Source organism: Platichthys flesus, chromosome 14 (genome assembly GCF_949316205.1).
Source record: "Platichthys flesus chromosome 14, fPlaFle2.1, whole genome shotgun sequence".
NCBI lineage: Eukaryota > Metazoa > Chordata > Actinopteri > Pleuronectiformes > Pleuronectidae > Platichthys > Platichthys flesus.
Genome location: NC_084958.1, coordinates 24,248,358 through 24,272,866, shown reverse-complemented (window position 1 = coordinate 24,272,866; position 24,509 = coordinate 24,248,358). Strand labels below are relative to the sequence as shown.

At 43.5% G+C, this 24,509-nt stretch overlaps 1 protein-coding gene and 2 gene segments (V, D, J or C); all 3 read right to left on the bottom strand.

Annotated features, from left to right (window-relative positions):
• Positions 1–488: 488 nt before the first annotated feature.
• Positions 489–24,509, bottom strand: LOC133968402 (T cell receptor alpha variable 12-3-like). The segment is given in 2 exon segments: positions 489–874; positions 24,154–24,509. Coding segments are annotated over 2 exon segments (426 nt in total).
• Positions 5,846–7,048, bottom strand: LOC133968840 (T cell receptor alpha variable 3-like). The segment is given in 2 exon segments: positions 5,846–6,424; positions 6,537–7,048. Coding segments are annotated over 2 exon segments (456 nt in total).
• Positions 19,191–21,243, bottom strand: LOC133968303 (uncharacterized). Its single transcript, XM_062404276.1, has 3 exons — positions 21,096–21,243; positions 20,493–20,891; positions 19,191–19,594 (listed from the first exon to the last, which is right to left on the bottom strand). The coding sequence occupies exons 1-3, from the start codon at positions 21,139–21,141 to the stop codon at positions 19,191–19,193; spliced, it is 849 nt and encodes a 282-aa protein (XP_062260260.1). The 5' UTR covers positions 21,142–21,243.

Sequence of the window (24,509 nt, the reverse complement as noted above, 5' to 3'; positions counted from 1 at the left end):
AAGATGGACCCCCTCTTTCAGGTTTGGAAACATGAGATGATCATGTTTCATAAACCTAATGATGAGTGGAAATCATTGCATCACTACTACCAACGTCAACTGGTGAGGAAAGAGAGTCTGATCAAATACTAGATGGTGAACATCAGAGGCAGAACAGAGAGATTTAAATTCAGCTGCTTTCATCAATTACACAGAACAAGGATCTAAGTTCTAGACTCACACAAAGTCTGAAGGTGTTTGACACCAAAACTCCACATGTGACAAACCTTCTGTCATAATCACTGGACTTCAGTGGAATTTTACTATAAACATGTTCAACAAAACCATGAAATTCATGATTTAAGAAGAATAATGATCCAAACTCAACATGTAAAGTGAAGATGAGAGGACCCAGCATTAAACCCTGTGGTGCACCACACATTTACAAACCTGATGATTGTTAGAATTTGTTTTATTGGGAAACAAACATCATCACAAACCACTGAGGTTTAACAGTGAGTGACTTCCTCTAGTGGAGGATGAGGAGTTGTGTGTTTGCTCCACAGGTTTTTGTACAGAGTTGTGTAGTTTCCTGTCACTGTGGGCGGCAGAGCACAGTAGTACACAGCAGAGTCTGTCACTGCAGCAGAGGAGATCTGCAGTTTGACTCGTTTCTCAGTCTGGTTTATGTGAGCAGAGAAATCAGACAGAGTTGGATGAATGGATCCTTCCACTGTGATGTAGAGCAGGAACTCTGGTCTGGATCTCTGCTGTTGTCGGTACCACTGGATGCTGTTGATGGATCCGTCATATTTACAGGTCAGGTTGATGTGTCTTCCCTCTGAAACTACTTCTTCAGTACTTTCTGGTGTTATGCTGTCCATGGAACCCATGGCTGCAAGATGAGGATTATTCATGTCAGTGAGTCTGAAGAGAATCAAACATCAACAGACTCAACAGGTTCTTGACTTCTTCTAATAAATGTGAAGATTTTTCCACAGAGTAAATTGTTAAACTCCACAAATAAACCTCCTGTCATGAAATGCAGAAGAAAGATTATGATGATTCCACAGGTTCAGTGAGACAGAGACTAGTTGTAGAACTCACCTATGAAGGGAGAGAGAAACACAAAGAGGTGAAGCAACATGTCTTAGTCTTCGTAGTTGAAGCCAAACAGATGAACAATGTTCTTCCACTGCAGGAGAATGAAACCACTCAGCAGCCTCTCTGCTGCACAGTCGTCCTCAACATCCAGCTCATTGTGCTTTGACTTCCTCCAACATCTCTGCACTGGACACTCCATCCATCTCATTGGTCGAGTTGGACTTCAGTGGGCGGGGCCAGCTAACCACCTGTTACTGCTGTGAAACGATTCGTACGTGGAGACGACTCCAGCTTCAGGGAAACCGATGAAACTGCAACAGTAGAGTTCAGTATTATACGTCTTGTGATTTGTCCAATTGTGGTTTTGAACCAGTTTCAACTTTAAAGATAAAACAGCAGAGACGGGACAATATAGATCAATGCCTCAAGTATAACAACACATGACACAGTGAACATGACTCAGCATCTCTTCATCTTTGAGACTTTCTGTTATTTTATATGTAAAATAATCTGCTGGTCATTCGTCTGTTTAATCATCACAACAAAGAATCTGGACTGGATCATAAGAAACACTGAGGTTTAACAGTGAGTGACTCCCTCTAGTGGAGGATGAGGAGTTGTGTGTTTGCTCCACAGGTTTTTGTACAAAGTTGTGTAGTTTCCTGTCACTGTGGGCTTCACAGCACAGTAGTACACAGCAGAGTCTGTCACTGCAGCAGAGGAGATGATCATTCGGATTTGGTTCTGCTCCACTTGGATCTTCAGTCCAGAGGTTGGAGCAGCTTCTTCTCCTGAAGCAGAGTGTGAGAGGAGGAACTCTGGTGCTTGTCCTGGATTCTGTCGATACCAGAAGAAATAATCCCCTGGGTTCACTTTGGAGGAGTTATAGGACAGAGTAACAGAGCTGCCTTCTGCACTGAACTCTTCATTGTGGACCGGTGTGAGTTCTTCACAGCTGATTGCTAAAGGAGAAAAGTAACTCTGTTATTTAAGGATTCAAACACAATTCACTCTGTGAAGTTTTAGGAATTGAACCTTTTTGTTCTGTATAATGTAACAAACCTGTTAGAGTGGAGAGAAGCAGTAGAGAAGATAGAGCCTGATGCAGTGAGAGCATGTTGAATCCAGGAGATGTTGGTGCTTTGTAGATTGAACTGGTCTGAATATGGAAGCTCCTCTCTCTTCTATAGTTCAGTAGCAGCTCAGCTCCTCCCTGAATCTCTGCGTCTCCTCTTAGATCTGGACTTTCTCTTCCTCCACACTGGGAGCAACACTTTGTTCAAGCTGCAGCTGGGATTTGTATTTGAGGGATCTGGTTCAACCTGAACTTCAACAAAGGTAACTGAGGTGGTGAAAAGATGGATCCTCTCTTCAAGGTTTGGAAACATGAGATGATCATGTTTCATAAACCTAATGATGAGTGGAAATCATTGCATCACTACTACCAACGTCAACTGGTGAGGAAAGAGAGTCTGATCAAATACTAGATGGTGAACATCAGAGGCAGAACAGAGAGATTTAAATTCAGCTCCTTTCATCAATTACACAGAACAAGGATCTAAGTTCTAGACTCACACAAAGTCTGAAGGTGTTTGACACCAAAACTCCACATGTGACAAACCTTCTGTCATAATCACTGGACTTCAGTGGAATTTTACTATAAACATGTTCAACAAAACCATGAAATTCATGATTTTAGAAGAATAATGATCCAAACTCAACATGTAAAGTGAAGATGAGAGGACCCAGCATTGAACCCTGTGGTGCACCACACATTTAAGAAATATCCTACAGAACCTGATGATTGTTAGAATTTGTTTTATTGTGAAACAAATGTCATCACAAACCACTGAGGTTTAACAGTGAGTGACTCCCTCTAGTGGAGGAAGAGGAGTTGTGTGGTTGCTCCACAGGTTTTTGTACAGAGTTGTGTAGTTTCCTGTCACTGTGGGCTGCAGAGCACAGTAGTACACAGCAGAGTCAGACAGCTGCAGCTTCTGGATCTTCAGAGGAGATGATCTCGAGGTGGAATTCAGTGTGGATGAAAATCTCTCTCTGAAGTCGTCTGCTGTGTTTCCTTCTCCCAGTTGAAAGCGGATCAGGATGAATGTTGGGTTGTTGGTTCCTTCCTGTTTGTACCAGAGGAGAGACACACTTGTTGCGCTGCTGACGTATCGACAACCAAGTGTTGCTGCTTCTCCTCCAGTCGCAGTCACGTCTCCTCCTGGTTGCTGCACCATGTCTTGTGCTCTGCCTTCTGTAAAACAACAATAACAGCATCAGTGTGAGTCAGGTCAGAGTTGTGTTGATATCAGAGACACAGAGTTGTGTTGATATCAGAGACACAGAGTTGTGTTGATATCAGACACACAGAGTTGTGTTGATATCAGAGACACAGAGTTGTGTTCATACCAGGACACAGAGTTGTGCTGTTATCAGAGACACAGGGTTGTGTTGATATCAGAGACACAGAGTTGTGTTCATACCAGGACACAGAGCAGCCAGCAGCAGTGAGATGAACAGAGGCTTCATATCTGCAGTGTTGAGTCTCTGTGAGTAGAAAGAGGAAAGAAGCTGTGACTCTGTGTTTAGACTCAGATTAGAAGGAGGAGTCTCGGCCCCGTTCAGCCCCGACTCACAACTCTACCCCTCGCACACTTTTCATTCTGTCTCCTGTCCCACTGCATCTTGTCTTTTATGTCCTCAGTGTTTGAAGCATCACAGTTTCCTCCTTCACATCTGCTGTAGATTCACTTTGCTCCAGAACTGTTGTGAAGCTCCTCTGACTCTTTTATATCTCAAATCAGAAAGAGAACACGTTATCTCAGAATCAATATTTCAGCTCCATCTGACTTCTTATGATCTTTGACACAGTTTTTCCTCTTGAATATAAACTCCCACTTTAGTATGTGTGGCTCAGATACAAAGTGGAGTTGCTGTGGAAGATCAAATCCTCCATTGAGGACTCTGAAGAAGGTGGAACCCAGGATCTTGTCTGGAGCTTCTCCAGTTCCAGATGTTCTTTAAATGCAGCTGCTGCTCAGTGGCTGCACATGAACACACAGCTGCTCAGAACTCAGGGCTCAAACCATCGCTTCACTCACTGAGACATTGGCTCTGATACAAGGGGGGGGGGGGGGGGGGCTTGCTTGATTTGAGGGGCCCGACACAATGTGTAAAGGTTCAATGTGGTCCAGCTCTGCTCTGGTGAGTGGGTTCCATCTCCTGAGAGAAGAACTGACTGAGAGTCTCAAACTGTCTCAACCAGCTGCAGCTGAAGAGTGAAGCTGAACTGAGATCAGTTCAAAACACTCTGTAGTTATTAAAAACAGAGTTTATCTCCAATATTCAGCAGGAAACTGTGAAACATGAAGAATTCTGATCAGTTTGGTGGATTTGTTCCAGATGCAGCTCTTCAGGTTCAGGAAGCAGAGGATCATGGGTAATATCCAGTGGGAGGACTCAATCAACACATTGATTCACTTTGTTCTAACAGAACATCTCTTCATCAGACACAGAGCCCAACAGAGTTACTCCCCTCATGTGGCTGCAGGGGGCGCTGCTGGTCACTCAGTGCTCCACAGTCAGTGGTGGATCATATTTGACATGTTGTCTTTTATTTGATGCATCGTCCAGGTGCTTTGTCACTGACGTGGATTTGCTGCTCATGTGAATCCTCACACAGTTTCTCATCAGCAGCTGTAACCACGATGACTCTGATGAAACCGGAATGATCAGAATCCATCTGATATGAGGCGGTGGTTTGAATCCCACTTCCCTCCTCTTTGGAGACGAGGCAGATCTGTGTGCTCAGGTTTTTGTACAGCCTCTTCTACACTTTGTATCACTGTGTGTAGAGCACAGTAGAACAGAGTGCTGTCTGCCAGGGTTAGTTTGCTGATGGTCATTTCAGTTGATGATCTGGTTGTTTTGGATTCGTATCGTTTATCAGGATTATGTTGATATTGACTATTTGACCTCGCTCCTTTGTAGAGAAGAAACTGAGGAGCCTGAAGGTCAGAATCATGTCTGTACCAGTGAAGATAAACATCTTCTGATGTTGTCTCATAGTCACATGTGAGTTTGACAGATTGTCCTTCACTTCCACTGACTTCTTTTGTTCGAGGAGAGATTGTGTCTGCAGCTCTGAGTCCTGAGAGAGAAGAGAGAGTGAAGCAGACCAACATTGTTCATGAGGTTGAGACCAAAACACAGTTTAACAGAAACTGCTCCACTGGAGCTGAGGTCAAAACTACATCACACAGGACGTCAAGACAAAGATCATTATGGGATTGAAACAGGCAAATATCATCTATTCCACAGGTTCAGTGAGACAGAGACTAGTTGTAGAACTCACCTATGAAGGGAGAGAGAAACACAAAGAGGTGAAGCAACATGTCTTAGTCTTCGTAGTTGAAGCCAAACAGATGAACAATGTTCTTCCACTGCAGGAGAATGAAACCACTCAGCAGCCTCTCTGCTGCACAGTCGTCCTCAACATCCAGCTCATTGTGCTTTGACTTCCTCCAACATCTCTGCACTGGACACTCCAACAATCTCATTGGTCCAGTTGGACTTCAGTGGGCGGGGCCAGCTAATCATCTGTTACTGCAGTGAAGCGATTCGTACGTGGAGACGACTCCAGCTTCAGGGAAACCGATGAAACTGCAACAGTAGAGTTCAGTATTATACGTCTTGTGATTTGTGATTTGTCCAATTGTGGTTTTGAACCAGTTTCAACTTTAAAGATAAAACAGCAGAGACGGGACAATATAGGTCGATGCCTCAAGTATAACAACACATGACACAGTGAACATGACTCAGCATCTCGTCATCTTTGAGACTTTCTGTTATTTTATATAGAAAATAATCTGCTGGTCATTCGTCTGTTTAATCATCACAACAAAGAATCTGGACTGGATCATAAGAAACACTGAGGTTTAACAGTGAGTGACTCCCTCTAGTGGAGGATGAGGAGTTGTGTGGTTGCTCCACAGGTTTTTGTACAGAGTTGTGTAGTTTCCTGTCACTGTGGGCCTCACAGCACAGTAGTACACAGCAGAGTCTGTCACTGCAGCAGAGGAGATCTGCAGTTTGACATCAATTCCAGACAGGTGAGAGAAGAACCTTGTTTCTGACTTCAGAGAATCAGACCTTCTTGTCACATTCAACCCTGAGATGTAAAGGAGGAACTCTGGAGCTTGTCCTGGATTCTGTCGATACCAGAAGAAATCATCACTACCAGTTATTGTCCTGGAGAACTTGTAGGACAGAGTAACAGTGCTGCCTTCTACACTGAACTCTGCAGTCTGGTCTGGAGTCAGTTCATCACAGCTGACACCTACAGAAACAGAAACATGTGGTTAAAGACCATGTTAAACTCTGACTGTCTGTTCCAGTGGTTTCTAGAAACAGATCCTCTGAAGACATTTGTTATTCCTGCTTTGACCGACCTTTCAGGATGAAGAGAAACAAAGGCCAGACTCCAGCGTGACGCAGAGGGAACATCTTACCGACACTATCTGAGGTCTGCTGTAGATATTGAATGCAGCACAGCAGGAGGTCTTTTCTGCTCTTTGACAGTGTTGCTCCTCCCTCTCTGTGCGTCCTCTCATATCACTGCTTGTTACCAACACCTCAACCACACGTCACTTTATTCTGCAGCTTTCAGCTCAAACACATGTTGTGCAATAATGCCTAAAAAGTGTTACCATAGAATGTTGTGCCTTTAGGCATTCGATAAATTTGTTTATCAAAATAAAATATAAAACATTAATATTACAAATATTAATATTAGATCATAACTTTAGTTGGTTAAAGTTCTCGCGGGGCACCACCCTTCAAAGAACAGAAAAGATAGACAATTTATTGATTAAGTCTCATTCAGATCTAATTTGATTAGAAATCTCAATAATTACTATGAAAGACGATATAATGAACAGTGAAGGTTATGGAGTTCATGACAGTGTAACTGTAACTGTTGCCACTATATTAATGTAACATGGTAACGGTTGGCAAAATTCACTTATGCAACATTAATGACAGAACATTTGTGAAAGAAAACATGTTTTTATGAAAATAATAAAGTATAAAAACACAAATTACTAAACAAACGTACTAACTAACAAGGATGTGTATGTGAGAGTGTGTGTGTGTGAAATTTAAATTAGGGGCTCTCAAAATGGTTGTTTGCCAAAAGGGTATTGCCTTCCTCTGGGCTCTAAGATGGACCTTAAGATAGCACCCCCCCCCCCCTTTCTTCTGGAGGAAGTAGATAAGTAGGTGTAGAGGTGTGTGTCTGTGTGGATGTTAAATCAGAGAGTGCAAGAATCAGAGAGACCTACAAAGGAAGCCTGTGAAGGGCCTATCTAACATTAGCTGTGGATCTATCAACCAGAGCCGTGTGTGGAGTAAAAGAGGATGAGCAAAATGGCTGGCGGTCAGCAGCGCCGGTGTGATGTGGGAATGTTTGCTCGCATTAAACCTCGGATTTATCACACCACGGATGGAGAAATAATAGTTGAAGATGAACTGCTGAATTTTCTACTGATTAAGTCGAGAACACCTGATCAAGATAATATCATAAAGATAGCTAAGTCCAGTTTCAGTTCTCAAAGGATTGAAGCCTCCAAAGCTGTAATGGCAGAGCTGTTTCCTGATAGCAAACGCTGGTCCTCTCACAGGGGAGAGAAGAAAGACGAAATACACATCAAAATGTGTTTGGCTGTGTTCAAGGAGAAAGGGGAACTACCAAGATTTGTGTCTCATTACATTGATGAACTGCCTCCCGTTTCATTCAAACATGTGGATGTTTCAGCGTTACTCGGAAGAATTCTGCAGATTAATATTGACGTTGATCTTCTGAAGATTTCTCTTACCTCGCAGGCAACCGCCTGTGAGGGACTTCTGGAGGTGTCTGGCTCCCTTAATGAGCGACTGTTGGTGGTGGAAAACCCCAGTGTTGCTGGTCCCACATCGGGTGGCGGCGGCTCCTCCGTGGCAGCGGCACATGCTCCTCTTCGGCCTTCAGAAATCCCGCTGGGTAGCGAGCCTGATGCGCAGGGCCCGGGCTTGGGCTTGGCTATGGTGGAGACGGTGGTGGAGCTGGGAGGACCTCCTCCCACTGTCCGCGGAGCCCGAAGACAGGGTGTGGAGTGGTTGGCGACAGGTGAATCTCCGGGCTTGCCCCCTGCTCAGCGAAGTGAAAGAGCCCCGGAGAAGACGGAGCACCCAAGCTGGAGTACTATGGTGAGGGACGGCCGCAAACGGAAGGAAGTGTCAGAGAACTCAGCTCACCTGTTTACTGCAAAGTCCCGTGCTGAGAAACCCCAGGCCAGACATGCACGGAAAAATAATAACGAGGAACTGTCCACTGTAAAAACGAAGATGGTCAGTGTGTTCGCCACGAAATTCAAGTTGAACCTTGATGCCGACACTCTCCGTCTCTTCCTGCAAGGAAAGATGAACCGCGAGGTGAAATGCAGGAAAACACATAGCAGATTCAGCTCCTCCTGTGTTACTGCTGAATGGAACGAGTGGAAGGAGATATACGATCCCCAGTTCTGGCCAGCTGGGTCAGTCATCAGACAATACTTCGAGCCTCGCCGTTCAAAAGGAGCAACAAGTGGGGTGATTCTGCCTGGAAGAGCGGCGGGAGAGATTTCTTGCCGTGAGGAGGATGGGGGTCTGTCGTGCCCTGGTGCTGGCTTCGCGGGGGCGTCGGCGGAGATGTCCGAGGAAACTGACAGCCCCAACGGGAATGACACAGAATCATAATGCGCATTGTGTCCTACAATTCTCGTGGCCTCAGAGTGGGTCACACTGCTGCTGACAAGGCAAGGAGGCTGGTTGTGGATACACTGTTAGTCAATAGTGACGTACTATGCATTCAGGAGACCTGGATGGCCAAACAGGATTTGGAAAAATTAAACTCTCTCCACCCTGACTTCCATGGTGCGGGTGAATCCACTACGGACCTCAGCACAAGAATCGTCCGAGGCACGATTGCTGGAGGGGTGGCTATTCTATGGAATACAAAATATGATTCCATGGTTAAAGTTTTACATTTAAATGTGGACTGGGCCATTGGGCTAGAGTTTAATTTTAATGGAAATCATTTTATTATTCTTAATATTTATACTCCATATGAATCTTATGATCATGTTGATGAATTTTTGAGCAGGCTTGCATTTGTACAATCCTTTATCGAAGATAATGACTCCTCTTGCATTTATGTTTTGGGTGATTATAATGCTGACCTATCAGATAATAAGTCTCTGTTTGCTAAACACCTGTTAAGATTCACTAGTGACACAAAACTAGTAATATCAAGTAAAGTGTTCTTGCCTCACTCAAGTTACACTTATGTTAGTGAAGCATGGAATACGACCTCGTGGCTAGATCACATTGTGTCCACTGTTGATGCTCATGCTTCATTGGAAAATATTGAGATTAGTTATGGGCTAGCCACCTCTGACCATATCCCCATTGCCATGATATTAAATGTGGACAACGTTCCCAAGCTGGCTAAGTATGAGGGCAACAGCGTAGAAAAGATAGATTGGGAAAAACTATCTAATGATGATGTCCTCAAATATTGCTTCAGATCCAATGAATTTTTGAGTAAAGTACATCTGCCCATGAATGCCATATGTTGCACTAATGTAAACTGTGATGACCCCTCTCATGGTGCAAGTGTGTGTGATTTGTATAAAAATATAGCTGGAGCTCTTCTTGAGGCTAGCAGGTGTTTATTCACTCGTTCCAGGAAGGCCAAGAACATCAAACCAGGGTGGAATAAATTTGTAGCTAGCCATCATGCTGAGTCCAATGCAGCCCATAGGGCTTGGGTAATAGCTGGAAGGCCCAGGCAGGGACCTGACCTTTATCATAAAAAGAAAATGAATGCAAAGTATAAATATGCCCTGCGCTACATAAACAAACAAGAGCAGGTGCTGAGTGCTCAATCTATGGCTAATAAATTGCTTAAAAATGACAACACTAGCTTCTGGAAAGAGGTAAAAACCCTTAATAGGGCAAAAACAGCTCTTCCTTGCAGTATAGAAGGGGTAACGGATGTAGTGGCAATAGCTGACCTTTGGAGGCAGCATTATGCAGAGCTGTTCAATAGTATTAAATATGAGCCTTTTCATGTTGGCAAAATTGATGAGGAAAGTATTTGTTTTCACCCCAATGATGTTCTCAGTGCTATAGGGCAACTTGCAGACAAGAAAGCTAGTGGCCTGGACACCATCACAGCAGAGCTAACTTAAGATTACTTAAGAGTGCTGACTCATTCTTATTTGGATCCTTTTGTCTTTGCAAAATGGTTATGTCTTGTTTGCACCTCTGTCCTGGAATCAAACTTTTTACAGTCTGATTCCAGCTGCTTAACATCTGCACTAATTATGGGGTTGATTTTGATGTGAAATATAATGCCAAAAAGAGCCTGGTAATGGTCTGTAGGACTATAGATGACATGGATATTAAGTTTCCTGCCTTTCATCTCTCTGGGCAAACTCTAGGGGTGTCCAATAGTACCAAATACTTAGGGCACATTATTACAGACACGTTAGAGGATGATGCCGACATGTTCAGACAGAGGAGATTGCTCTATGTCCAAGCTAACATGTTGGTTAGAAAATTCCACCACTGTACAGTTGATGTAAGATTAATTTGTTTAGAGCCTACTGCACCCCTCTCTATACAGCTCCAGTCTGGGTGCATTACAAGAAGGAGAGCTTGCGTAAGCATAAAGTAGCCTATAATGACTGTCTTAGATTACTCCTGCATAAACCCAGGAGTACTAGAGCCAGTGAGCTGTTCTGTAATATGGGTCTAACTACCTTCATGGCCTTGCTGAGGAACCTTTTTAAGCCCTTCTTTCCTTGTATATTTCTGTGTAATGAATTGATTGTATGTTTTGTCTTTTTAAATTGTGGGCCTTGAGCCTGTAATAAAGTTTAATAATAAATATTAGCTTTCATTTAACTTGTAGCCACAATATCACACAACATATCAAACTTATAAACAAGCACAGAATCAAATAAACAGTCTTCCTTAGCATGTATAATTATTAAGCCCAGATTGTGTTACCAGTCCGAGGGACAAGGAAAGAGGTTGATGTCCCGTTTGCAATTCGGTGAAGTCTCCGGTTGGTCGAAAGGTTTCTGCCTTAGCGGTTCTGTTGAGCTGTGAAGCTCCGTTGCTTGTTCGAAATCCTTACCTGCAGGACATTGAGTCGCTGCCAGGAGTTGTAGAGCTTGAAGGTCGAGGAGGTTTCCTTGAGAAGGTGAGCTGGAAGCTCGACCTTTGCGGTCCTCTCTTTGGAGCGAAGAGAAGGGTTGAGCTGGAGAAATCAGGTTTCTCCCTCTCACCGATGCAGGAGGAGAAAGGCCGGCAGCCTCACTCCTTGAAGAGTTGTTGAAAAGAGCTGGAGCAACCTTCTGCCCTCAGAGGGATTGGAGAAAGAGGAAGAGTTTGGGGGAGACCTCTCCTTATTTTGGCCCGTGACCTCACAGGTCCTGGTTTAAAAGTGAGCAATAGGAGTTAACCCTGGTGGTTCTTGACACCTTTGTGTGATGTTGTCCAGACCATAGGACATGCAGCATCCGGTTACCTCCTGGGGGACTGAGTTCTTTGGCTTTCTCGAGACAAAGAAAACATGTTGCACCTTGGGGGATTGAGTCCACTCCAGAAAATGTGGCGTGCTTGTTTAAAGTTTTGACTGAAAGGAGGTCTGTGGTTTGCACAAAAACAATGTCCCAACACACACAAACCTGTCAGAATCCAAGATGGCCGCATGTCTTTTGTCTCTGTCAGGTGTCTGTCTTGTTTTATTGTTTTTATTTGAGATTTTTTAGGATTTTTTAGGATTTTTGTGCTGATGAACGGTCAACTCTCAAAGGTCTGTGGATTATTCATGTTTTTGTCTGCTTAAGAAGGCTGCTCTGCCTCTTATGCTTCGGCCTGTTCCTTCTGATTGTGCCCTGAGTTGCTAGCCGTAGCCGTGGCCTGTTCTCAGCTTCTTGGAACTGTGAGGTGTGATTGACTTTCTGCCTGTTGGTGCTGTGGTTGGGCTTGAGATTGTTGCTAACAGCAGGATACAGCAGTCTCTTGTACACTACCTTGGGATCCGCTTCATCCATTGTGCATTGCTTTTGAGGCCTGTGCCACTCATCCTGCTCTGCAGCCTGAGGCCTGTTGCATCCACCCTGCTCTGCAGCCTGAGGCCTGTTCCATCTGCCCTGCAGCCTGATGCCTGTTCATCCACCCTGCTCTGCAGCCTGAGGCCTGTTCCATCTACCCTGCCCTGCAGCCTGAGGCCTGTTGCATCCACCCTGCTCTGCAGCCTGAGGCCTGTTCCATCCACCCTGCCCTGCAGCCTGAGGCTCGCTTCATTATCCTGCTCGGATACACTGTTTCTTGCCCCTGGTTTTCTCTTTGGGACTGAACTCTGTGCTGGTACTATGTGTTCTCTTTTCATGGTCCTCATCGCTACTGTGATTCTCTCAGATTCTGGGTTAACCTGCTACCATTGGGAGTGCACATCAGGTATTGTGCTCTCTCCTCCAATCATTCCAAACCCTGAAACCAATAACTTCCTCAGTGAACGAAGTGAACAAGTGCTGACTCATTCTTATTTGGATCCTTTTGTCTTTGCACAATGGTTATGTCTTGTTTGCACCTCTGTCCTGGAATCAAACTTTTTACAGTCTGATAAATCTCTTGTCATGTTGCATGCTAGATTACACTCCAAAACAGAAACACCTAGCAACCCTGAAATTAGTAGGAAAAGATTTCTGTTGCTACTTTTACTCTTGATTTCTGGTATCCAGCCAAATCCTGGTCCTGGCATTGCTATTTGTAACACACCTGCTGAATTTAAGGATAGGACCGGGCTAGGTTTAATACATCTGAATATTCGTAGTCTGCCATCAAAGATTGATATGCTGCATATCTGGGCAAAATCAACTGATGCAGATGTCATTGTTCTGTCGGAAACGTGGCTCAGTAAATCTTATTCTGACAAAGCAATCGCCATTAAAGGGTATAATGTATTTAGGGCTGACCGTCCTAGGAAAGGGGTGCAACTTATTGTAAATCAAAATTTAATGTAAATGTCCTGCAGTCCAAATCAATCAGTAAACAGTTTGAATTCTTAGCCATAAAACTTGATATTTCAAATGGGTTTTCCATCACTGTTGTGGGCTGCTATAGACCCCCATCAGCTACTGCTGAAGCGCTAACTTCTCTGAATCAGCTATTAGCTGAACTGACCTATAATGAAATAATATTAACTGGTTATCTAAATTGGGATTGGCTAAATTCTAACTCTGATGCCTTCAAAGATTCCTGTGTTTCATTGAATCTTACGCAGCTCATTGAAAGCCCCACACACCCAAATTTGAAGTGTCCAGATAAATCATCTTTAATTGACTTGGTCTTGACTAATGTACCGCACAAGTTTTCCATGTCAGGTGTTTTTGCAAATGATATTAGTGACCACTGTGTGATTGCTGCAGTCAGAAATGCCAAAGTTCCAAAATCCAAACCTCGTATTTTGATAAAACGTAATATGAGGGCCTTTGTTGAACAGGCGTTCTTCCGTGATTTATATGATCTTAACTGGGATCGTATTGAATTAATTAATGATGAAGAGACTGCATGGCAATTTTTCTCTGAAGGTTTATCTTCCCTGCTTGATAAGCATGCTCCCTTCAGAAGATATCAATCAATCAATCAAATTTTATTTGTATAGCCCATATTCACAAATTACAATTCATCTCATAGGGCTTTAACAGGGTGTGACATCCTCTGTCCTTAACCCTCAGCAAGAGTAAGGAAAAACTACAAAAAACCCTTTTAACAGGGTAAAAATATGTAGAAACCTCAGAGAGAGCCACATGTGAGGGATCCCTCTCCCAGGACGGACAGAAGTGCAATAGATGCCACGTGTAGGACAACATCATCAATAATCAAAGTCTCTAGCAGCATTGATGAAGCACAGTCCATGCTCAGCAACCGTCTAGACCACGATCCACCATCCAGACCAGACGCCACTTCAGTCCTCAGTCACCGTCCACTGCCGCCCACCAGGAGGACCCATCACAAGCCACCACCGCGGTCCTGGTCCACCGCCCGTGCCCAATGCCAACGCGACACAGGGTCCGCCACCAGCACCACGATCAGCCCACATGACTCAGAATCCGCCACACTGGATCCAACACCGCGACCCCCAGTGCGCGATCCACAAACCGTAATCCATGGTGCGGCCACAGAGGCCCTGGATCTGCGGGTGATAAAGCAAAGGGATTCCGGGGAAGGGGGATATGGATGGAGAAGAGGAAGGAGAAGCTGGAAAGAGAAGCTCCGTGTGTCATGTGTCATAAAATAGAACAAGTAACGTTCTGGCGCACTAATTAGCTCTAACTATAAGCTTTATCAAAAAGGAAGGTTTTGAGCCTACTCTTAAACGAACAGATGGTGTCTGCCTCCCGAACTGAAAGTGGTAGATGATTCCACAGCCGAGGAGCTTGATGGCTAAAAGCTCTGGCTCCTACTCTACTTTTAGAGAATTTAGGGACGACAAGTAGGCTTGAATTCTGGGAGCGGAGTGCTCTAGTGGGTTTATAAGGTATTAACAGCTCTTTAAGGTATAAAGGCGCTATATTATTAAGGGCCTTGAAGGTGAGGAGGAGAATTTTAAATTCTATTCTAGATTTAACTGGAAGCCAGTGTAGCGATGCTAATATTGGAGAAATGTGCTCTCTTCTCTTTGTTCTCGTCAGGACACGTGCTGCGGCATTTTGGACAAGCTGTAGAGTCTTTAACGACTTCCTGCTGGAGCCTGATAATAATGAATTACAATAGTCCAGTCTCGATGTAACAAAGGCGTGGACTAGTCTTTCTGCATCTTTTTGTGAAAGGACATGTCTAATTTTTGAAATATTACGCAAGTGAAAAAAAGCGGTCCTAGAAATTTGTTTTAAGTGACTATTAAAGGATAAATCAGGATCGAAGATCACTCCCAAGTTCCTGACTGTTTCATTGGAAGCAAGGGCAATGTCGTCTAGCGCAGCTATATCATTAGATAATGCATCTCTAAGGTGTTTGGGGCCAAGTATTATAACCTCTGTTTTGTCTGAGTTTAATAAGAGAAAATTGCGGGTCATCCAGGTTTTTATGTCCTTGAGACATGATGAAGTTTAGTTAATTGATTACTTTGTTCAGGTTTTATTGACAAATATAACTGGGTGTCATCCGCATAGCAGTGGAAATTTACCGAGTGTGTCCTGATAATGTTTCCTAGTGGAAGCATATATAATGAGAATAAAATTGGGCCGAGCACAGAGCCCTGTGGAACACCATGATTAACTTTGGTGCGCACAGATGACTCATCATTAATTTGCACAAATTGGGAGCGATCAGAAAAATACGATTTAAACCAGTTAAGGGCGGTTCCATTAATGTTAATTAACTGTTTCAGTCTTTGTAATAGAACTTGATGGTCAATTGTGTTGAATGCTGCACTGAGATCTAACAGAACGAGGACAGACACAAGTCCCTGATCTGAGGCTATTAAAAGGTCATTAGTGACTTTTGCCAAGGCTGTCTCTGTACTGTGATTGGCTCTAAACCCCGATTGAAAGTCTTCATATATATTATTTTCCTGGAGAAATTCACACAGCTGATTGGCTACCACTTTTTCTAAGATTTTAGAAATGAAGGGGAGGTTAGATATTGGTCTGTAATTGGCTAAAACCTCTGGGTCTAGGGTGGGTTTTTTGAGTAGGGGTTTGATGACAGCTATTTTAAAAGACTGTGGTACATAACCTGATGATAATGACAGATTGATAATGTTAAGTAACGAACTATCAATTAGGGGCAGAATTTCTTTAAGTAATTTGGTAGGAATGGGATCTAAGATACAGGTTGTCGGTTTAGAACCTGAGATTAATTTGGTAAACTGATCACGGGTGATCAGAGAGAAGCTGTCTAAGTAATGGGTAGGATTCTCAGCCGTTTCTGAGATCTCTGTTGTTGGGAGGGTATTAGTGCCAATTGAGGGCAGGAGATGGTTGATTTTATTTCTAATAGTTTGAATTTTATCATTAAAAAAGGTCATAAAGATATTGCTATTTAGGGATCGAGGAATACTGGGTTCGGTGGAGGTGTGACTCTCTGTCAGCCTGGCTACAGTGCTGAAGAGAAACCTGGGGTTGTTTTTTTTTTTTTTTTTTAAGGGGAGGGATAATCCCTGGTTCACGCCCGATTTAGCCGATCTACTGCATAATTGAAATCTTGCCTGGGCTAAGGCCAGAAAGAAACAGTCTGAGGCAGATAAACTTATATTTAGGCAACTCAGAAATAGTTTTACCTTTCTTATTAAAAAAGCAAAATCTAGCTTTTATCTCTCTGCAATAACGAAAAATTTAAACGACCCTAAAATTTTTTGGAAAGTGATCAAATCTATCTCAGCCACTGATAATCATAGCGAACTCCCACCCTGTATTGTTAATGATGCTACCACTGTAACTGACAGGGCAACTATACTTGATTGTTTTAATACTAAATTTTCTGCCTCTGGCTCCTTATTCTCTCGGTCTTCTTCCACGATTGCTATGCCTGCCCTTAATATTGCGTATTCTGCCCCAGATGTTGGAAACATGTCTCAAGGCCTTATCTCTGCTGGTCAAACTTCCTTTGTTTTTAGGTTGTTTTCAGTGGAAGAGGTCCATAGAGCTCTTTGCTCTCTTGATATCAGTAAATCTGCAGGTCCAGATCACTTGGAACCATATTTCTTAAAGTTAGCAGCTGATTTTATTGCCAAACCGCTCCAATATCTTTTTAACCTCACTATCACCACAAATTGTATTCCTGAAATTTGGAAAGTCGCTTACGTCCTTCCCCTTTTGAAAGGGGGGGACCCTACTTGCTTGAATAATTATCGACCCATCTCCAAGTTGTCCATCCTGTCAAAGATCCTTGAAGGTCTAGTAAACAATCAGTTGAAAGATTTTCTCCATACTAACAACATTCTCTCCCCATACCAATCTGGCTTTAGGAAACAACACAGCACAACTACAGCCTCACTCAAACTCACTAATCATATAATAGACTGGCTGGATCAAAAGAAAGTGTGCACAGCTCTCTTTGTTGACCTTTCTAAGGCCTTTGACACAGTGGATCATTCCATTCTGAAGCAACGCCTGCTTGATATAGGTTTATCTGAGCAGGCTGTTGGATGGTTTAATAATTATCTGTCTAATAGAAAACAATGTGTTTGTTTTGAAGGCAGCTCAGCCACACTGCTAAATGTCTCTACTGGTGTGCCACCGGGCTCAGTTCTTGGCCCGATTCTGTTTGTTATTTATGTAAATACATTGGGCAGTAACGTCCCAAATGCCAAATTTCATTTTTATGCTGATGACACAGTTATATACTGTTGTGGCACCACTCTTGCCGAAGCCCTTGGCAACTTACAAATTGCTTTTAACCTTGTGGAAAATCAGCTCATTGAACTAAGACTTGTCTTGAATGCTGCAAACCAAACTGTTGATATTTTCCAATGGCAGAAAAGTGCCTGTGTCTCCACCCAGCATTTTGTCATTGCAAGGGTATGAAATTGAACTTGTGAACTGTTACAAGTATCTCGGCATTTTAATTGATGATCGACTTTCTTTTAAACCACATGTAGAAAATCTGGTAAAAATATTAAGAGTGAAACTGGGATTCTTCTTCCGTCACAAATCTTGTTTTTCTTTTTTTTACCAGAAAAAAGTTGATTGCTACCACTTTCCTCCCTGTACTTGATTACAGTGATCTCTTGTATATGAATGCCCCAGCAAACTGTCTGCGTTCTCTAGACACTGTATATCATGTTGCCTTAAGGTTTGTCACTGGTTGTAACGCCCTCACTCACCGCTGCATCTTATATGCTCGTGTTGAGTGGCCATCTCTGGCAGCACGCCACCTTATACATTGGCATATTTTTATTTATAAAGCTATCTTGCGTCTGCTCCCCCACTACTTATGTAAGTACATCTTTAAATCCCAGAACAATTACTGCTTACGTTCGAATGAGTTTATTTATTAATTATGCCCAAAGTAAACACTGACTTTGGTAAGCACTGTTTTAAGTTCGCTGCACCTGCTGCTTGGAATGTACTGCAAAAAACCCTAAAGTTAAAGGAGCTCATAAACCTTGACACTTTGAAGACTCGTGTGAGAGAAATTGGAGCGGCTTCATACCGCACATGTTCTTGTTTTGGTGGGAATCCGGAGCTTTAGTCCTGTTGCCTTATCTTAAGGGAACAGGGAACTTATCTTATTTGATCTGTGTTATGTGATTTGTGTGTGTCTTGTGACTGTTTGACATTTTGTATGCTGCTGTCTTGGCCAGGCTTCCCTTGGAAAAGAGGTCATTGATCTCAACGGGACCGACCTGGTTAAATAAAGGCAAATAATAAATAATAAAATAATGTGGAGTTGTGTCTTTGCTCCACAGGTTTTTGTACAGAGTTGTGTAGTTTCCTGTCGCTGTGGGCTGCAGAGCACAGTAGTACACAGCAGAGTCAGACAGCTGCAGCTTCTGGATCTTCAGAGGAAATGAGGTCTGGTTGACAGCAGCATCTGTTCTTCTGTCCCTCTGTCTTTCTGCTGGATTATCTGCTTGTGTTGAGAAGCGTTGCAGGAGAAGCTTTGGGAAATCGTTGACTTGTTGTTTGTACCAGAGCAGAGTTGGAGTTGGATCATTGGTCTGAAAAGTACAGCCCAGTGTGAGTGTCTCTCCTTCAGCAGCAGTGAGGCCTCCGCTCGGCTGCATCGCTCTGTCGTCTCCATCACACTCTGAGGAACAACACAACATGTAGAGGAAGAGATAAATCAAGAAAGAGGATTTCTGACTGACACCAGATCAGTAACATGTTCAACTGCTTCACTAGGAATCATGTTGTGTTTTCTTTCTTACTAAAGACCAGAGCAGCAAGAATCATCCAGAGCCGATGTTCCATCTCCACAACAAGGTTTAACTCCACAGGAGGAACTCACTGAGGTTCAACCTTCAGTCTGACACGTGGTCTCCTCACAGCAGTTATCACGCACACCTACTGACTTATATCGCCCTCTAGTGGAGGGAAGAATCTTAGGTGAGCAGTGAGAAGAGGAGGCTTCTGGCAGCTGGAGTTTTTGTACAGAGTTGTGTAGTTTCCTGTCACTGTGGGCCTCACAGCACAGTAGTACACAGCAGAGTCTGTCACTGCAGCAGAGGAGATGATCATGTGGATTTGGTTCTGCTCCACTTGGATCTTCAGTCCAGAGGTTGGAGCAGCTTCTTCTCCTGAAGCAGAGTGTGAGAGGAGGAACTCTGGTGCTTGTCCTGGATTCTGTCGATACCAGAAGAAATAATCCCCTGGGTTCACTTTGGAGGAGTTATAGGACAGAGTAACAGAGCTGCCTTCTGCACTGAACTCTTCATTGTGGACCGGTGTGAGTTCTTCACAGCTGATTGCTAAAGGAGAAAAGTAACTGTTATTTAAAGAGTCAAACACAATTCACTCTGTGAAGTTTTAGGAATTGAACCTTTTTGTTCTGTATAATGTAACAAACCTGTTAGAGTGGAGAGAAGCAGTAGAGAAGATAGAGCCTGATGCAGTGAGAGCATGTTGAATCCAGGTGATGTTGGTGCTTTGTAGATTGAACTGGTCTGAATATGGAAGCTCCTCTCTCTTCTATAGTTCAGTAGCAGCTCAGCTCCTCCCTGAATCTCTGCGTCTCCTCTTAGATCTGGACTTTCTCTTCCTCCACACTGGGAGCAACACTTTGTTCAAGCTGCAGCCGGGATTTGTATTTGAGGGATCTTGTTCAACCTGAACTTCAACAAAGGTAACTGAGGTGGTGAAAAGATGGATCCCCTCTTCAAGGTTTGGAAACATGAGATGATCATGTTTTATAAACCTAATGATGAGTGGAAATCATTGCATCACTACTACCAACGTCAACTGCTGAGGAAAGAGAGTCTGATCAAATACTAGATGGTGAACATCAGAGGCAGAACAGAGAGATTTAAATTCAGCTGCTTTCATCAATTCCACAGAACAAGGATCTAAGTTCTAGACTCGCACAAAGTCTGAAGGTGTTTGACACCAAAACTCCACATGTGACAAACCTTCTGTCATAACCACTGGACTTCAGTGGAATTTTACTATAAACATGTTCAACAAAACCATGAAGTTGATGATTTTTTTAAGAATAATGATCCAAACTCAACATGTAAAGTGAAGATGAGAGGACCAAGCATTGAACCCTGTGGTGCACCACACATTTAAGAAATATCCTACAGAACCTGATGATTGTTAGAATTTGTTTTATTGTGAAACAAACGTCATCACAAACCACTGAGGTTTAACAGTGAGTGACTCCCTCTAGTGGAGGATGAGGAGTTGTGTCTTTGCTCCACAGGTTATTGTACAGAGTTGTGTAGTTTCCTGTCACTGTGGGCTGCAGAGCACAGTAGTACACAGCAGAGTCAGACAGCTGCAGCTTCTGGATCTTCAGAGGAGAAGATCTCGAGGTGGAATTCAGTGTGGATGAAAATCTCTCTCTGAAGTCGTCTGCTGTGTTTCCTTCTCCCACTTGAAAGCGGATCAGGATGAATGTTGGGTTGTTGGTTCCTTCCTGTTTGTACCAGAGGAGAGACACACTTGTTGAGCTGCTGACGTATCGACAACCAAGTGTTGCTGCTTCTCCTCCAGTCGCAGTCACGTCTCCTCCTGGTTGCTGCACCATGTCTTGTTGTGCTCTGCCTTCTGTAAAACAACAGTAACAGCAACAGTGTGAGTCAGGTCAGAGTTGTGTTGATATCAGAGACACAGAGTTGTGTTCATACCAGGACACAGAGCAGTGTTGATATCTGAGACACAGTGTTGTGTTGATATCTGAGACACAGTGTTGTGTTGATATCAGAGACACAGGGTTGTGTTGATATCAGAGACACAGAGTTGTGTTCATACCAGGACACAGAGCAGCCAGCAGCAGTGAGATGAACAGAGGCTTCATATCTGCAGTGTTGAGTCTCTGTGAGTAGAAAGAGGAAAGAAGCTGTGACTCTGTGTTTAGACTCAGATTAGAAGGAGGAGTCTCTGCCCCGTTCAGCCCCGACTCACAACTCTACCCCTCACACACTTTTCATTCTCTCTCCTGTCCCACTGCATCTTGTCTTTTATGTCCTCAGTGTTTGATTCATCACAGTTTCCTCCTTCACATCTGCTGTAGATTCACTTTGCTCCAGAACTGTTGTGAAGCTCCTCTGAGTGGGGGAAAATATTACATGGATTTCAAAATTATTTACAAATAAAAATCTGAAAAGTGTTGAGTGCATATGTATTCACATCCTTTATTGTGAAACTCCTAACAAAAAGTCACATAATTAGTAAATAGGGTCCACATGTTTGCAATTTAATCTCAGTATAAATACACCTGTTCTGTGAAGGACTGAGTTTATTAGAGATCATTACTGAACAAACAGCATAATGAAGAACAAGGTGCCCACCCAACAGGTCAGGGATAAAGATGTGTAGAAGTATGAAGCAGGGTTAGGTTATGAGAAAAATATCCCAAGCTTTGAACATCTCACAGAGCACCATGAAATCCATCATCAGAAATTGGAAAGAATTTGGCACAACCGCAAACCTACCAAGAGGAGGCCGTCCACCCAACCTGACAAACCAGACAAGGAGAACATTTATCAGAGGAGCAACCAAGAGATCCACGGTTACTCTGGAGGAGCAGCAGAGATCCACAGCTGAGGTGGGAGAATCTGTCCACAGGACAACTATTAGTCATCTACTCCACAAATCTGGCCTTTATGGAAGAGGAGCAAGAAGAAAGCCGATGTTGAAAGGGAACCATAAAAAATCCCATTTGGAGTTTGCCATGTGGGAGACACAGCAAACACGTGGAAGAAGGTGCTCTGGTCAGATGAGACCAAAACTGAACTTTTTGGCCTCGATGCAAAAGGCTATGTGTGTGTGGTGGAATCCCAACACTGCCCATCACCCTGAGCACACCATCCCAACAGTGAAACATTTTGGTGGTAGCATCATGCTGTGGGGATGCTTCTCTTCAGCAGCTACAGGGAAACTGGGAACTCAGAATTGAAGGAAAGAAGGATGGAGCTAAATACAGGGCAGTCCTTGAAGAGAATCTGATGCAGTCTGCCAAAGACTTGAGACTGGGGCGGAGGTTCATCTTCCAGCAGACAATGACCCTAAACATACAACCAGAGCTACAAAGGAATGGTTTAGATCAAAGCATGTTAATGTCTTCAAATGGCCCAGTCAAAGCCCAGACCTAAATCCAATCGAGAATCCATGTCAACACTTGAAAACTGCTGTTCACAGACGGTCTCCAACAATCCACAAGGAGAATGGACAAACATTTCCATCTCTAGATTTGCAAAGCTGGTAGAGACAAACCTCAAAAGACTTGTAGCTGAAATTGCAGAGAAAGTGGATTCTACCAAGTATTGACTCAGAGGGGGGGATAGAATACTTATGCATCCAACAGATGTCAACTCTTATGTTCTCATTATTGTTTGTGTTACAATAACGGTATTTTGCACCGTCAAAGTACTATGCATATTCTGTTGATCTAATGGGGAAAAGTCTGTTTATGTCTATTTGAATTCCAGTTTGTAACAGTACAAAATGGGATAAAGTCCAAGGGGGGGTGAACACTTATGCAAGGCAATGTAAGTGGCTGCACATGAACACACAGCTGCTCAGAACTCAGGGCTCAAACCACATTTCACTCACTGAGACATTGCCTCTGATACAAGGAGGGGGGGGGGGGGGGCTTGCTTGATTTTAGGGGCCCGACACAATGTGTGAGCGTACAAAGTGGTCCAGCTCTGCTCTGTTGAGTGGGTTCCATCTCCTGTGAGAAGAACTGACTGAGAGTCTCAAACTGTCTCAACCAGCTGCAGCTGAAGAGTGAAGCTGAACTGAGATCAGTTCAAAACACTCTGAAGTTATTAAAAACTGAGTTTATCTCCAATATTCAGCAGGAAACTGTGAAACATGAAGAATTCTGAACAGTTTGGTGGATTTGTTCCAGCTGCAGCTCTTCAGGGTCAGGAAGCAGAGGATCATGGGTAATATCCAGTGGGAGGACTCAGTCAACACATTGATTCACTTTGTTCTAACAGAACATCTCTTCATCAGACACAGAGCCCAACAGAGTTACTCCCCTCATGTGGCTGCAGGGGGCGCTGCTGGTCACTCAGTGCTCCACAGTCAGTGGTGGATCATATTTGACATGTTGTCTTTTATTTGATGCATCGTCCAGGTGCTTTGTCACTGACGTGGATTTGCTGCTCATGTGAATCCTCACACAGTTTCTCATCTGCAGCTGTAACCACGATGACTCTGATGAAACCGGAATGATCAGAATCCATCTGATATGAGGCGGTGGTTTGAATCCCACTTCCCTCCTCTTTGGAGACGAGGCAGATCTGTGTGCTCAAGTTTTTGTACAGCCTCTTCTACACTTTGTATCACTGTGTGTCGAGTGCACAGTAGAACAGAGTGCTGTCTGCCAGGGTTAGTTTGCTGATGGTCATTTCAGTTGATGATCTGGTTGTTTTGGATTCGTATCGTTTATCAGGATTATGTTGATATTGACTATTTGACCTCGCTCCTTTGTAGAGAAGAAACTGAGGAGCCTGAAGGTCAGAATCATGTCTGTACCAGTGAAGATAAACATAATCTGATGTTGTCTCATAGTCACATGTGAGTTTGACAGATTGTCCTTCACTTCCACTGACTTCTGTTGTTTGAGGAGAGATTGTGTCTGCAGCTCTGAGTCCTGAGAGAGAAGAGAGAGTGAAGCAGACCAACATTGTTCATGAGGTTCAGACCAAAACACAGTTTAACAGAAACTGCTCCACTGGAGCTGAGGTCAAAACTACATCACACAGGACGTCAAGACAAAGATCATTATGGGATTGAAACAGGCAAATATCATCTATTCCACAGGTTCAGTGAGACAGAGACTAGTTGTAGAACTCACCTATGAAGGGAGATAGAAACACAAAGAGGTGAAGCAACATGTCTTAGTCTTCGTAGTTGAAGCCAAACAGATGAACAATGTTCTTCCACTGCAGGAGAATGAAACCACTCAGCAGCCTCTCTGCTGCACAGTCGTCCTCAACATCCAGCTCATTGTGCTTTGACTTCCTCCAACATCTCTGCACTGGACACTCCAACAATCTCATTGGCCCAGTTGGACTTCAGTGGGCGGGGCCAGTCTTTATTCTGTTAGTGTTTGGTCTTTATAACAGAAGTTACAGAAAGTAGCTGAGATGATTTAAAGCGTCCGTCACTTTAAACACTTTGCCAACACAACAAGAACCTGTTTTAAACTCC

Excerpts from the sequence above, each read along its gene's own strand:
- LOC133968303 (XM_062404276.1), bottom strand. The coding sequence starts at position 21,141 with ATGAAGCCTCTGTTCATCTCACTGCTGCTGGCTGCTCTGTGTCCTG. Across the intron at positions 20,892-21,095 it reads GCTGGCTGCTCTGTGTCCTG|AAGGCAGAGCACAACAAGAC; the intron begins GTATGAACACAA and ends GTTGTTTTACAG. Across the intron at positions 19,595-20,492 it reads ACTAGAGGGAGTCACTCACT|CAATCAGCTGTGAAGAACTC; the intron begins GTTAAACCTCAG and ends TTTCTCCTTTAG.